This window comes from Danio rerio, chromosome 15 (assembly GCF_052040795.2).
Source record: "Danio rerio strain M-AB ecotype USA chromosome 15, GRCz13ab, whole genome shotgun sequence".
Taxonomy (NCBI): Eukaryota; Metazoa; Chordata; class Actinopteri; order Cypriniformes; family Danionidae; genus Danio; species Danio rerio.
In genome coordinates, this window is record NC_141035.1 from 22569565 (window position 1) to 22583944 (window position 14380).

Consider the following 14380-nt stretch of genomic DNA (forward strand, 5'->3'; position numbering starts at 1 on the left):
AACATTTTGCAGTTGATTTTCAAAAACTTTGTGCAAGCTATTAATAGAAAAAAAATTAAATGCAGGCCAAACTGTGTATCTTTTAGCGAAATGATTAAACTATTGTGTTCTGTATGACAGTTCTACTTGACTGACACAACCTTTACTGCTCCCCTCCTACGAATCGTCATCTGAGCATCCGGGTACTAGGCTGCTTGATTGACAGTTGCCATAGCAACAGGCCAGGCTGTCGCCATTTTGTCAGTTGCTTTTTTAATCTTTCAAATGTTTTCGCTTCCCGCCGGAATAATGCAGTCACGCGCTCCTAACAGTGACAGTTTCGAAAAGCCTTCGCCAACCGGGTCGGACTAAAAACCACATCGGGGACAAAGAATCGGAATGTCTGGAGTATATTTGGTGGGCTAGTAGTCCGTGTCTCGGGTCCGCCGGGCCGGTCCGCTGCGCAGGTTTGGAACGCGCGCCATTTTGTGAAAACTGACAGAAAATCTTAACGGGTTTTGTTCACATTTTTACGCAGCTCTTTTTACGGCATCCTCACGCCGTTGTTTTTTCGCGACTAATTTTGCCTTTGAACCCCGTTAATTCGCGTCTCCGCCTCTCCAGGAGCGAAGAATCTTCAATGCGCGTTTCCGAGCGCTAGCTGGTTAGCTGCGTTCGTTCAAGTCACTGAGACAGAGCGCTAACTAGCCGCTAGCCTTCACTTCACCACTTATAAACCATGATCAACGCACAAATGAAGTCTGACACGGGCAAACACGAACTGGAAAGACGCTGTTGTACCTGTCAGCTCAAATAGGAAGGCGTTTAGCCCCGTCTGGCTCAGTACATTAGGGGTGTCTTATTGGAAGCAGCGTAGAGAAACTGGATCAGTCGCTTTACCTTACTGGATCTGGGACTTTAAATGAAGATCACACCATTAAAGGTGAGTCTTTGACATTTGTAGAGGTCTAAATGGATCATATAGCCTCTGTGGATTTGTTTACAAACTGTGAATGGTGGAAGCTACAGGCTAGGATTATTCGGCCTAACGGCTAGCCGATTAATAACTTTCTTCTGTTAGTTAGCGATCATTGTTAGCTCGTCCGATCACCTCCGCGTGCTTTTACACTCCCCCTAAGCATTTGCACAAGTTTTAGGATAACGTTAGCCTGTTAGTGGTCAAACCGGTAACGCAACCCGTGTGTAGCAACACTAACGTTAGGTCAGCTTGTTAGAGCAAACGTCGTGTGTGTTTTGCTAAGCCTAGTGATTTTATACACCATCAGAAAGTCGGCCAGCTGGTGATTAGAGAAGTGTAACTTAACGTTATGATCACATCATCTGTCTGATGGGAGTGTTTGGTTGGTAACGCTGCTGGTGATGAGGATGATGATGGCGATGATGATGAAGCCCCATGACTAGCGTGTTGTCAGTTAGCCATCAGGCTGGTTTCCTGTCGGGGGAGGGGGGGCTGACATTAGCCAGCGATGTGATGCCTAACCATAGTTATCCAGCAAACATTGCTCAGTCATGTAGTACGTTACGAGTTTAGACTTTTGCGTGACGTTAAACGAGTCCGATCGAGCCCGATGAATGGCTAGTTCAGCTAGAGAGGTAAGGTCCGCTTTACCTGTCTCTATCACTCCGTTTAACTCTGGCTACTTTGCTCGCTTTACATCAAGTTATTTATAGTTAATATGGAGGAACTGTGATGGCACGCCGCTCCGATTTGCATTCGCCAATCTATCGATTGACGCTTTCGTGTTTGTTTGATGGATGAGTGGTGATCTCTTGGCAGGTAAATACAGGACAGGACAGGATGTAAGATTTCCCCTTACTGTCACCCGAAGGTTCAGCCCTGGTACTACTGTATATACTCAGGGCCCTAATAATAGTACAGGTGAATGCATACACACACACAGGCATACCTCTTAAAAGTATGGTCGTTGTTTGTTGCTTTTGAGGTAAAGTTTACGATGGAACTTTATAGGTGGATCTATGTCAGGTGCCATGTTTTGTTGTTTATTACTTCCGCAGCAGTCTACATGTTTAACGTTAATTGACTGTGGACTAAGTTAAACAGGTTGCTTTCAGATTATTAATTTATAGCACAAAGCTTATTTAAGTTGAAAAACGCACGTATTCAGCTAGATATGCAGGAGAATAGGCCTCCAGGTATCAAAAGGACCAGGATATGTCATTTACTCTAGCTTCATGCACAGCCACATGCCTTTTCTTTCCATCTTATTTACTTTGTTTTGGACTTTTAGTGGTGCTGAAATCCAGCTGTTCTGCTGTAGTGTGACTCCAGGGCCTCTGTTTGATCAGCCTTTTAGAACATTTAAAAGAAACTTTTAAGTATATTGAGGATATTTCAAGAAGAGGATGGAATAAACATTTTGAACTCTTTTACATGTGCATGTTTAAAATAGGAGATATTACCTTGATCATGCTTTTTTAAGTTTAAAAGTACTTTTAGGATAGAAATTTGTTACCTGTGTTTTTTAAGTGAAAAACAAAAATGCATCACACGCTCAGTATTATGATGAATTATATTGGCCTTTTTTAGTATGGTGTTTGTGTTGTATTAAAGTTTAAATGCAAGCCATCCTATCCATGCATAACTCTGAGGAAACTTTAAAAAAGTGAGACGTATTACAAGCAAATCAATCTGTTCGCTTCTATTAAGGGTTTAATTATTCTCTTCAGCTTAGCTGTTTTAATACATTATTGTTTTGGAGTAGAAACTGTTGTCTAGTTATTTATTTTTAGTCTTTTTATCTTTGGTGTTGAGTCAAATTTATTTGCTGTGTAAAATGATTGGTTATAGTTGAGCATGCAGTTGCTTTACTATTAGGTTGAAGTGGAAAACCATGTAGGTAGCAAACACCATAAATAGCTGGCCGCTTTTTTTATTATTATGTGTGGCTTAGTCATAACATGTGCAAAGTTTGTCTTTGTTTACAGTGGTGATTTTTTTATGCAAAATGTCAAATAATAGAACTTCTTTAATATAATTTAGCTATTCGAGAAGGTGTCAGTTATTACACTGTAAGTAATGTCTAGTTATGTTTATATGTTGAAAAATGTTTAATAGAAAGCCATAATTGTTAGTTGAACCATTGTACATTAAACATGTTTGGTTTTATGGGAAGGTCACCTAATGATCGCTTTCCCCCCACTTTACAGTAGTCAAGGGAATTTGATGTGTGTAAGATGTTTACCTGTCCTAACCAGGAAAACACCACATATTATTAGAATATCAAATCATTTTGTATTTATCATTAAAAGTTGCTGTTAATAATACATAACTTTTTTTTACACTTTATAATTAAACAAATTAGTTTTTGATTCCCTTTAAACTGAATTATTACAGATTAGTAAACAGATAAAATTAAAACATAATATATCATTAGTTTTTTAATGATAATTTTCTTGCAATGGAATCCGAATTAGAAATATAAATGTAGGCCTGAGAAATAGACAAATAAATGACTAGAAGGATTAATTAGATGCCTCTCTGAGGGTCTTGTTGAATGTTTCTGTTTTCAAAGACTTATTTTTTTAAACCACTTGAATGTTCTGTCTTATAATTTTTAAATCGATCTCTTCATATTTTTTGATAAAATAATGCATTTCCTTTTTTTATTCTTGAGGCATTGTAAATCATTTTAAGCTAGTAAGTCAAAGGAATAAATATAAATATACTTTCAGAGGGTTTTTTTCTGTTCGACTGACATACATCAGTTTTCTCTTGGTGAATTACAGTCCTTGACAACATGAATCATCAAGCAAGTATTGAGGAATATGCCTTGGCAGAACAGATAAAAAAAGAGAAGCATTTCAATAATTCTAACCATATAAAATAGTTTTAAAAAATACATTTAAAAACATATATTTAGATACCATCAATTATACTTTTAAATAATGCATCATTATTATTTCCTTGGCTTATGTGTTCAATCCTTTAAAATGGTTGTGTTTGAGGCTATAGAAGTGTTTCCATCCTCTGATATTTTGTGGATCACATGAATTCTTTGCCCTGCCTTAGTTAGGTCAGCTGAATCATTCTCTGCTCCTACACCATGAGTGGGGTCTGAGCTGCTATTTTGCTGTCAGGCTCCAATGTGGTGGATGCTTCATCTAAGTGTGCCAAAGTTCAATTTTATTTCTTGTTTATTTCTTGTTTTCTTATTGGAAAATGGGAGCAGCTCTGCCCTGGCAACAAAAGTAGGCTATTTGCATACTCTTCTGTGATTGGCTTGAACATTGATGGGCTTGCCAAATCACACTGTATCTTCTTGGTGATAGGCTATGCTAATTAGGTGCTGTTGCTGGGATTCTGAATAGTGGTGGGATTCTGTGTGGCTGTGGTGCATTGTGTTGCCTGGCAAGAGATGCTGATATATGAGCAAGCTCCTTATAATTATCACAAAAAGGACAGATTTCTCTGATCAAACATTTCTGCACTTGAAATCAAATTTCCACTGTAGCCATTTCTGTTTTTTTTTTTTTTTTTTTTTTGATAATGTAAAGAAAACCGTCTTATTTTGTGTAGTTATATTGCATGACTCACTGTGTTTTTTATTTTAGTTTTATTTGTTAATGCCTTGAATGTTCTGTCATTTCCCTTAATGGAACATGTGTCTTAATTCTTTCAAACAAAATTGCAGACATACATATACATTTTTACATTGTTACTGTACTGTTTTGCATTATTTCTACTGCTTCAAGCCCATACTTAAATATGGTTTAGCCCTCCTAAAGCAGAGAAAAAGGATTGTCTTAATAACCTGAAAGAGGTTTGCTGTTCAAAGGATCACAGGGGGAGAGGGGAATTTTGTTCTAACACACACTAATTTAGCTTAAATTTCCTCCAGGGGGAGAGACCTCAGCATGCAAACCCTCGTCTGTCCGGCTTGCACCCTCTCTTTCTTTCCATGCTGCTGGTCTTCAGATGGCTGCTCCCATGCCTCATTCGCACCAGCAGTACAGTGACTGTCACCAGCAGAGTACAGACCAGTCTGTCACTGTACTGCCGTACAGTGATCAGACACAAGCACTCACTGCCAGCCAGGTACTGAATGCCCTGCTTCTGTTTGTGCACCCTGAATAATTATAGATGAAGCATACCCAGTGTTTGCATTTTGTTAAATTAGATTTTGATTAATACCCTGGGCCAGACAGAATCTGCAGACATTTTTAATGCTGTTTCTGTGCAGAATTTTGTACAAAATCTATAAAATTGTGGAATGATTTTGAGAGTATACTAGTAATTATCTCTACACATGTTTTTTCAGCAAAATTATAGCAAATCTTTCAGATATGTACTAAAAGACAGAAAATATAACTTTACAGAACTGAATTGTACATTAATCATATACACTAGGGCTGCCCAATATATCATTTCAGCATCGATATTGCAATGTGAGCGTCATCAATAGTCCCATCACAAAGCTATGCAATGTTGAATCTGAATTATAGTCGGCCAGGAGATACAGAATTGCATTTAATCGCTATATTTATGTGGAATTAATATGAATGTTCTGCAATTTTTGTCTTGTTTCTAGTACAAATGTCTACATTTCAAAGCATAAGCAAGGTTATTTCAAAATTATTATAAGGAAAAACTTTAAATTTTTGAGTATTTCTTCTGACAGTGAAAGCTAAACAATAATTATACTTTGTCTAAATTGTATGTTATTTGGACTACAAATGAGACAAAACAAAGGAAGACGAGCATTATTTTTGCATTGTTATTTTTACAATTTCTTAACTAAATACTGCTAGACTTCCCAGAAAGTAATACAAAAAAAAAAAAAAAGAAAGTAATTCAAACTATTTTGTAAAACTGTTTTCATTTCACAATTTTTAATCACAGAAAACTAAAATATTTCAGTATCAGATTTTTCCATTATCGTGCAGTCTCAATATAAACATTTGCATTTTCAATATTATTACAGAAAATTTCAGAAAAACGATTAAAAACAAGATTGAATATTGAATGGCATTACCTATTCAATTTGTTTCCCTGTGTTTATTGCAGAGGCACATGCCCCAGTGCTTTCGTGACCCCACTTTAGCTCCTCTGAGGAAGCTGTCCATAGACCTGATCAAAACCTACAAACACATCAATGAGGTAAAGTTCATTTTACTGCTGTCCACATTTTTTTTTATGATCCTTACTATAATAGTGCACTAAATAGTTGAAAATTTGTACCTCAGTATTCTTTTAGGAAGTTCTTAGATTTATAAATAAGACTGTTGTAAGTACAGCAATGCTCAAGGAGTTTTATTTTGACTGATCCTGATTGTATAGGTGTATTATGCAAAAAAGAAACGACGGCATCAACAGGGTCAAGGTGAGGACTCCAGCCACAAGAAAGAAAGGAAAGTCTTTAATGATGGCTATGATGACGAGAACTACGATTACGTTGTCAAGAATGGGGAAAAATGGATGGACCGCTATGAAATCGACTCTTTGATTGGAAAAGGGTCATTTGGACAGGTATTTTTTAATCACTGGGATAGTTTCATATTTATTTAGAAAAATATTTAAATTCATCGTTTCACAGTTGTTTGATTATCTGATACGAAAATTATTGTTGCGTGAATGCTATTTTTTTTTTTAGGTTGTAAAAGCCTACGACCGAGCTGAGCAAGAGTGGGTAGCTATTAAGATCATCAAGAACAAGAAGGCCTTTCTGAATCAAGCTCAAATTGAAGTACGACTTCTCGAGCTCATGAACAAACATGACACAGAGATGAAATACTATATTGGTAAGGAATTGTACTGAAAAGTATTGCATTAAATTGCAAGATCTTTACAAATGCTGCTATTTAACATATAAATGTCCTTATGTTTCTCTCCTCAGTGCACTTGAAACGGCACTTCATGTTCCGGAATCATCTTTGCTTAGTATTTGAAATGCTGTCCTACAATTTGTATGACTTGTTACGAAATACGAACTTCAGAGGTGTTTCTTTGAATCTGACACGGAAGTTTGCCCAGCAGTTGTGTACAGCACTACTGTTTCTCGCTACACCTGAGCTCAGCATCATCCACTGTGACTTAAAGCCAGAGAACATCCTGCTATGTAACCCCAAGAGAAGTGCCATCAAAATAGTGGATTTTGGGAGCTCCTGCCAACTGGGACAAAGGGTATCGTGAATCATTGTATTTATTGTGGAGGAAAAAGAATGGTGCAGAGATTACCTCAGTGTTCTTGAAGTATTTTTATTTTTCCTCTTCCATCAGATATATCAGTACATCCAGAGTCGATTCTACCGCTCCCCTGAAGTGTTATTGGGAATGCCATATGACCTGGCCATAGATATGTGGTCTCTGGGCTGTATTCTGGTGGAAATGCACACAGGAGAACCTTTATTTAGTGGAGCCAATGAGGTAATGAATTATTATTACCCAAATCCCTAAACTTCACAAATGTCAACTTTTAGGATTGACAGTGACTATTTAAATGTGGAAATGAATTCCCTAAAAAAAATGTGTGTATTGATATGTGCACAGAATTATGGGGTAATGCCATAGTTGACTGACTCTACAAAATTTAAACTGACAGTTACAGGACTCAATTATTTACCATAACATTGCTTATCATTTTAAATGAAATTCCATCAGGTGGACCAAATGAACAAAATTGTTGAAGTACTTGGGATCCCACCCAATCACATTATGGACCTAGCACCAAAAGCCAGGAAGTTTTTTGAAAAGCTGTCAGATGGAACATGGAGTATTAAGAAGACCAAAGATGGAAAAAGGGTATGTGCTGCTAATATTTTAAAGAGAAATTACCATCAGGTGATTTCTGCTGGAATGCTTGTTATTTTTCTTGTAAGTGCTAGAGTGTCTCTCTGCTTTTCTGCAAGCAGTACAAACCTCCGGCATCTCGAAAGCTCCATGCCATCTTGGGAGTGGAATGCGGTGGACCAGGTGGTCGTCGGGCGGGAGAATCTGGCCACGCAGTAGCTGACTACTTGAAGTTCAAGGACCTCATTCTCAGAATGCTGGACTATGACCCCAAGACGCGGATTCAGCCCTACTATGCCCTCCAGCACAGTTTCTTCAAGAAAACGACGGATGAAGGAACCAATACAAGCAGTAGTGTGTCAACAAGTCCTGCACTCGAGCAGTCGCAGTCATCAGGGACCACTTCTAGTACATCCTCAAGCTCAGGTGCTGCTACCCGTTCTGTGTTCTAAACCTTTTTTTTTTAAACAATATCTCCTAAACCTTTAAATACAAACCCGTTATGTGCCCTGACAACACATTCTGGCAACTTACTTTTAAGAACTATCATTGCTGGAAAATAACAATAACCATGAAGAAAAAATAGAGACAAATTTTTAAATTTGTTTATAACATTAAGAAAATGTTAAGGAAAAAATATCAGAAATTAGCAGCATTGAGCCCTACCCAGACCTTTGATGCACTGTAATTAATGCAATCTAGTCAGTAGGGCTGGGGGATTTGGCTTTAAATCAAAATCTCGATTAACTGAATATTTTAACTTGATTACGATTAATAATGATAATGATTTTTTTTATGATAATGAAATAAAAAAATAATAATTTACTGACCCACAGCGCTTTCCTGTTGCCATGCATGTGTGCTTCAGTGTGCTGTTTGTGTTTTGCAATAGCACTTCTGAAACGCTATGTGTCGTCACAACGTATAGTTACATTTTTGAGAGGTGCGCAGGTATGCAACCGTGCGAAGGCTGCACTGGACCATATGCATGCACTTGACGTAGAAGTATAATCAGTCTTAACATAGTGGGGTCACGTGACTCCACACGCAGTGAGGAAATTAATCGAAAAAAATTGACCTATTAAAATAAAATCGATTATAGATTCTAAATATCGATCTTGAGTTTTTTTTCGATTAATTGTCCAGTCCTACCAGTCAGCCTCTTTGCTTTCAAAGTACACAATTATTCCTGTGTGCGAACCAGTGTGCGGGTAAACCATGCTCTGAAAACTGGCTTGATCATTGTAGTGTCTCTGAGTGAAGCTAAACACTGTTTGTTTGCCTTATTTCCAGGAGGATCATCTGGAACAAGCACCAGTGGCAGAGCAAGATCCGATCCAACTCACCACCATCGGCACAGCAGCGGGCATTTCGGCACAGCTATGCCAGCCATAGACTGTGACAACCTGTGCCCTCAGGTGAGCCCCTGTGGCTTCTCTTGTCAAGTGGTTAAAGCGATTCAGAGTTTGACCTTTCTCACCGAACAGTGCTTTTTTCTGTTTCTGGTTTGTGCAGGCGAGACAGCCTTATCATCCACCAGTTGTATGGCCTGGAATCGTAGGACCAGAACCTGTCACTGTAGAGACTCATCCAGTCCAGGAAACCACTTTTCATGTGCCTCCCCAGCATCCCAAGGCATTGCACCCCCATCACCATCACCACCACCATCATCACCACCACCACGGACAGGTCATTGCAACGCGACCACGGCCACGACTCTACAACTCGCCCACCAACAGCGCCTCCACCCAGGATTCCATGGAGGTGGTGCACGGTCATCTGTCCATGACATCTCTGTCTTCCTCAGCATCCTCTTCCTCCACATCTTCCTCTTCCACAGGAAACCACGGCAACCAGGCTTACCAGCTCCGCCATCTTCCTGCCAACACCCTGGACTTTAGCCAAAACGGAAGTTTAAGTATGAGTATGGGTTTGGGTGCCTTCTCAAATCCCCGCCAAGAGACTGGTATGGCTGGAAATCCCACGTACCCCGTTGCCACAAACACAGGAACTGGTCACTTTATAGCAGAGGGACACCTGGGCATGAGACAAGGCATTGATAGGGAAGATTCTCCAATGACTGGAGTCTGTGTTCAGCAGAGCTCGATGGCCAGCTCGTGACTTTAGCTGAAATTGGTTTGTTTTGTTTTCTGTGGGATTTTTTTTTTGTTTGTTTCTTTTGTTTGTTTGTTTTTTTTTAATGGTGGTGTTTTCATTTTCTGTTTTTTCAAAAGGTGCATAGAGAATAAAAGCTGCTCACTTCAGAGGGGAGATATCACTGAACCGCTACAAATTGAAGAGTATTTAAAAACAAAAGTCTATGTATTTCCATCATTTTCCGTTGTCGATTTCTAGATGAGTTCGTAATGCAGCAGATAACCATAGTGGAACTGCCCATTCACTCAACTGCATACAGTACTTGTTCACCATCTGTTTCATCTAGATTTGTTTTAGTTGTCCCTTTTTTTCATTCAATACAGTGAGCATTTCAGAGCTGTGAGCTGTCGTACAGCTTTTTATATGTAAAGCAATGCAAAACATTTGTTTAGTTCAAACAAGTGAAACATTGGACATTATCATTTGGCTGGTCGTTCTTTTCTTTACCCTTTAAGTGAAACTTCTCTAAAGAGCTGTGTGTTTAAACCTGTAGCGTGTCAAGGAAGCAGTACTTGCAGTGATATTTCGTGTTGTCGGTATCGTGTAACTCTTGGAGCGGGGCACTGAGCTGCTGAGCTCCGCTGGTGTTGGGTCCCGAGACAGACAGACAGACAGGCAGGTGCAGTACTCTTCAGGCCTGGAGGACCGGCCGGCTTCGACTACGTACAGCAGCTGAGGAGGAGGAGATAATGATGGAGGTGTGCTGAGGAGGGGAGCAGATCCGGATCCAGGTGGATTTGGGGGCTGCTGTCGAGAACCCTTTGGCCTTATGACTTTTGGACCTTGACTGAAAAGGAGCTGGACTTTATCATTAAACAGAGATATGATGGCTGTCCTCTATTTTTCACGTTTAAAGAAAGAGTCCTTAATCGGTTAGTGAAGCTGAACGAGAATCATTATTCAGAGGCCTTTATTTAGCAAAGATTTTTCTCTTTTAAAGGACTCCAAATTGCAGGGTCTTGCTCAAACGTCCCTAATATGACTTCCTAAAATTGCCGAAGTGGGATTTCACATAGAAAGTATTCATTTCTCATTGATTGGCTTGTTTTTTTTTTTTCCTTTCCCGTCAAGCATGTGGTTTCTATTGGAAAAACATCTGCATAAATTTGCCTCTTTGTGTTGAACACAGAAGATATGTAATGAGATTTATGTGACTGCCTTTTTTCTCCTCTTGAATTATGCTGTGAATCTTACACCAATTACTTTATTATGACCGTCTTTCTATTTTTTTCTTGTCCTTTTTTTTTGATATACCAAAGCTGTTGTTTTTTATAGCACTAGGTGTCTGTAAGAAATAATGTAGCAGTTCACCACTTCAGCCCGAGCCTCATCAGAGTCCATTTTAGTCTGTACACACTCTCTCTCAAACTGCAACGTTTGCTGAACTTTGTTTTAATGTTAACGAAATACTGAAATCGGTTTAATATATGGAAAAACCTCCCTGATTTGTTACCCTTTTCCTTTTGTTTTTGCTGTCAAGGGGAGGGAAGAGGGACACTGACGGTTACTCTGCAGGCTACAGAGTAGCTGAGAGCTCATACAAATGTATTCCGAGGAGAGAAAAGTGTTTTGTTTTATATTTACCTGGTCTATCAGTCAGTGATGCTGCCTTTTATACCTAATTTGATGAACATGCTAATTTCTACCTTTTTAAATCTAAGTGGCTACTTAAATTTATTTATTCAGGCAGTCTACTGTAGCTACTGTGACCTCTGCGTCTGAGTTGAATTTGTTAGCCAGTGATTGCTTGCCTCAGATGTAGTATTGAAAGGGAAGCGCTGCCACACAGACACTGGGCACATGCATGTTTCTGAAGAGGAGAAGTGTTCATAGTCACGTTAAGGATAGCTATGCTCACTCTCGTCTTTATATCAGAGGCTGTGAGCCCCCCCCCACCACCACCACCTAGCTTCTCACTTTAGGTCTCAATTGAATTCTTCAGAGAAGCCCTAGTTGGCTCAATTACAGACAGTGGGACACTATCCTGCCGGAAAGCGTGTGGTGTTCACTCTTTTCCTTTAGCGAAGACGTCACTTTCAGACAGAATCATGTTTTTGGTATATTTCTTTCAACGGCTAGTGGAAATCTGAAGAAAAGGGGTTTACCTGAATGTTAGTTAAAGATGTTTTTGCCTATATATAAAACATTGGAGTGCTGTTTGCTGGCGTCGACATAAACATTCCAAATATCAAAATCTTAACAAAATGGCAGAAACTTTTAAAAGAGTGCACCTGTTTCAGCTGTTACTAAATGAGGTCTGATTTAGTGCAGTTTTCATGAAATGCAGCCCCTTTTTAATAGTTGAAATAGAATTTATGTATATATTTATATTTTTTTAAATAAAGGAAGTATAGAACTCACTACATTGCTCCTGCTGGTATGTCAATTACATTGCCATCTGTTTGCTTACCTGTTTATTCCCCCTTGCATTTTCTTTTAAAATCCCTCCTTGTCTTGGTCGATGGACCAAATTTGCTTTTAGTCAGATGCATTTGACATCAACAGGACAACATTAAAGGTAGGGCTTATGACTTGTACCGAAGGAATCTTTTCACAGGGTATGACGCATGTGTGTGTGTCCACACTTTTTATAATGCTCATGGTTTGCTAGGTCTGTTTCTCCCCTTTTCTTAGAAATGCATTCTAGGTAATTGTCACTGATACACAAGATCATGTTTTTTAATTCAACATTCTTCTGCCTTCTGATTATTATTTTTGAGTTTTCATATTTTCTTGACCCTTTTCATGCAACATGCACTATATAATTGAACAGCATGGGGAAAGGATAAGTGTCCACAGATTGTAAGCTCTAGTCAAGACTTTGCTGTGTATATGAAAATGCCCTTTGTATTATATTCAAACAGTCTTATGTATGATATATAAAAAATAACTTAATTGACGCGCTCTTGGCTTTTTTTCTTTATTCCATGGCTTGTTGCTTCACCACATCGAATCTAAACATTTCATTATAAACCTGTTAAAATAGTTGCTGCGGATTATCAAATCAATACACCAAAAAATCAAAAACTCAAAAATAAATTGGCGGATATTAAACTTTTTCAGTCAGTAAGTGGATGTTTAAGTGGCGGGAATTCTGATAAATATTGCGCGGCTCGTTGGTCTAGGGGTATGATTCTCGCTTCGGGTGCGAGAGGTCCCGGGTTCAAATCCCGGACGAGCCCACCTTTTTTTTTTACTTCCGAATATGAATTCGCTTTGACCTCACATGGTTCAAAATAAATGCTACGTGCTCAACTCCGAGTGAAATATACGTCGTTTTGCTTACAAAGAACCATTGATCTAAATACAGAGATCAGACTAGTTTGATTCTCCGTCATGGCACTGTGTTCGGTTCTTTCGAACAGTTCATTGGTTCAGATTCAGTGATTCTTTACGTCACGATGTAATTATGAAATCACGCGCTGCATGCCGCTATGACAATGAAGAAAAGTAACACTTTTAAACCTCTGTTAAATAAAATTTGGCTTTTTAGTGGTTATAACTTTTTAAATGTATTAACTGTTAATTAAAAAAATAATGTTAACCTACAATGTTCAATGCTTACTTTATTTCTTAACAACAGCACTGTACACAAACAATAAACATTCAAAAATAAAAGTAAAATTAAAGTTATAATTCATACCTCTACCTATAATAAAAGCTTTATTACTCAATTTTACACAGTAAGCTGCCTGCACACAACCCCAAAATTTAAACTTCAAATTTAGTACCACCCGTAATGAACTGTTTCAACAATAAAACACATTTATACAGCATCAAATGCTAATGGAAAACAGTGTTTCTTTAATTGTCACTTGAACTCTCTAAGAGTCGAGCACTGTCATATAAATAACATGAATGTCCTGGAAAACACCGGCAGGTAAGTGTTTTAAAGCAATGCTCTCAAACTCAATTCCTTGAGGGCCGCAGCTCTGCATATTAGCTCCAGCCACCTCCAACTCACACCTGCTTGACAGTCTCTAGTCTTGAACACCTTGATTATTTGGATCAGCTGTGTTTGATTAGGGTTGAAGCAAAACTGCAGAGCTGCAAGCCTCCAGGAATTGAGTTTGAGGCCTGATTTAAAGAAAATTGTGCATATTTGTGATTACTGCAATCCTTATTATATTAGCGTTCCTTAATGATCACTCATCAGTACGATTCCATCTTTCCTATTGTAGATTAAATATTGGATAATGTGGGGTAATCTCAAATCATCTTACTAGTAAGTTGAGGACAGAGATGGCCAAGTTGCCGTCATGTCAATCGCTGCCAAACTAAATGTATCAAACAAGCTTGTGCTGAGAATGTATGTAAGGGAATGAGGGTCTGTTCTTAAGACGCCTAGCCTTTGCTGCCATCTACAGGATTTACAGGTCCTACTACACCAGAGGATCATGCAAGGTCAGAAAGTTGAAGAATTTTCGCTCTGTTTGATTGAAAGGAGAGGCACGGGTACTTTTATTATATCCTCTA

At 38.6% G+C, this 14380-nt stretch overlaps 1 protein-coding gene and 1 non-coding gene across 6 annotated transcripts; both read left to right on the forward strand.

Annotated features, from left to right (window-relative positions):
• Positions 1-228: 228 nt before the first annotated feature.
• Positions 229-12803, forward strand: dyrk1ab (dual-specificity tyrosine-(Y)-phosphorylation regulated kinase 1A, b). Of its 5 annotated transcripts, none has more exons than XM_087282465.1 (12): positions 229-1593; positions 1778-1879; positions 4860-5056; positions 6026-6118; positions 6299-6487; positions 6612-6759; positions 6855-7141; positions 7238-7384; positions 7619-7759; positions 7870-8173; positions 9041-9165; positions 9263-12264. In XM_087282465.1, exons 3-12 carry the CDS (start codon positions 4937-4939, stop codon positions 9866-9868), a joined length of 2160 nt encoding a protein of 719 aa, XP_087138591.1. In that variant the 5' UTR covers positions 229-1593; positions 1778-1879; positions 4860-4936; the 3' UTR covers positions 9869-12264.
• A 211-nt stretch (positions 12804-13014) lies between these two features.
• On the forward strand, positions 13015-13086 carry trnap-cgg (transfer RNA proline (anticodon CGG)). Its single transcript has one exon. It is a non-coding gene; the product is annotated as a tRNA-Pro (tRNA).
• The last annotated feature ends 1294 nt before the right edge of the window (positions 13087-14380 follow it).

Excerpts from the sequence above, each read along its gene's own strand:
- dyrk1ab (XM_087282465.1), top strand. The coding sequence starts at position 4,937 with ATGGCTGCTCCCATGCCTCATTCGCACCAGCAGTACAGTGACTGTCAC. Across the intron at positions 6,119-6,298 it reads CCTACAAACACATCAATGAG|GTGTATTATGCAAAAAAGAA; the intron begins GTAAAGTTCATT and ends CTGATTGTATAG. Across the intron at positions 7,385-7,618 it reads TATTTAGTGGAGCCAATGAG|GTGGACCAAATGAACAAAAT; the intron begins GTAATGAATTAT and ends AAATTCCATCAG.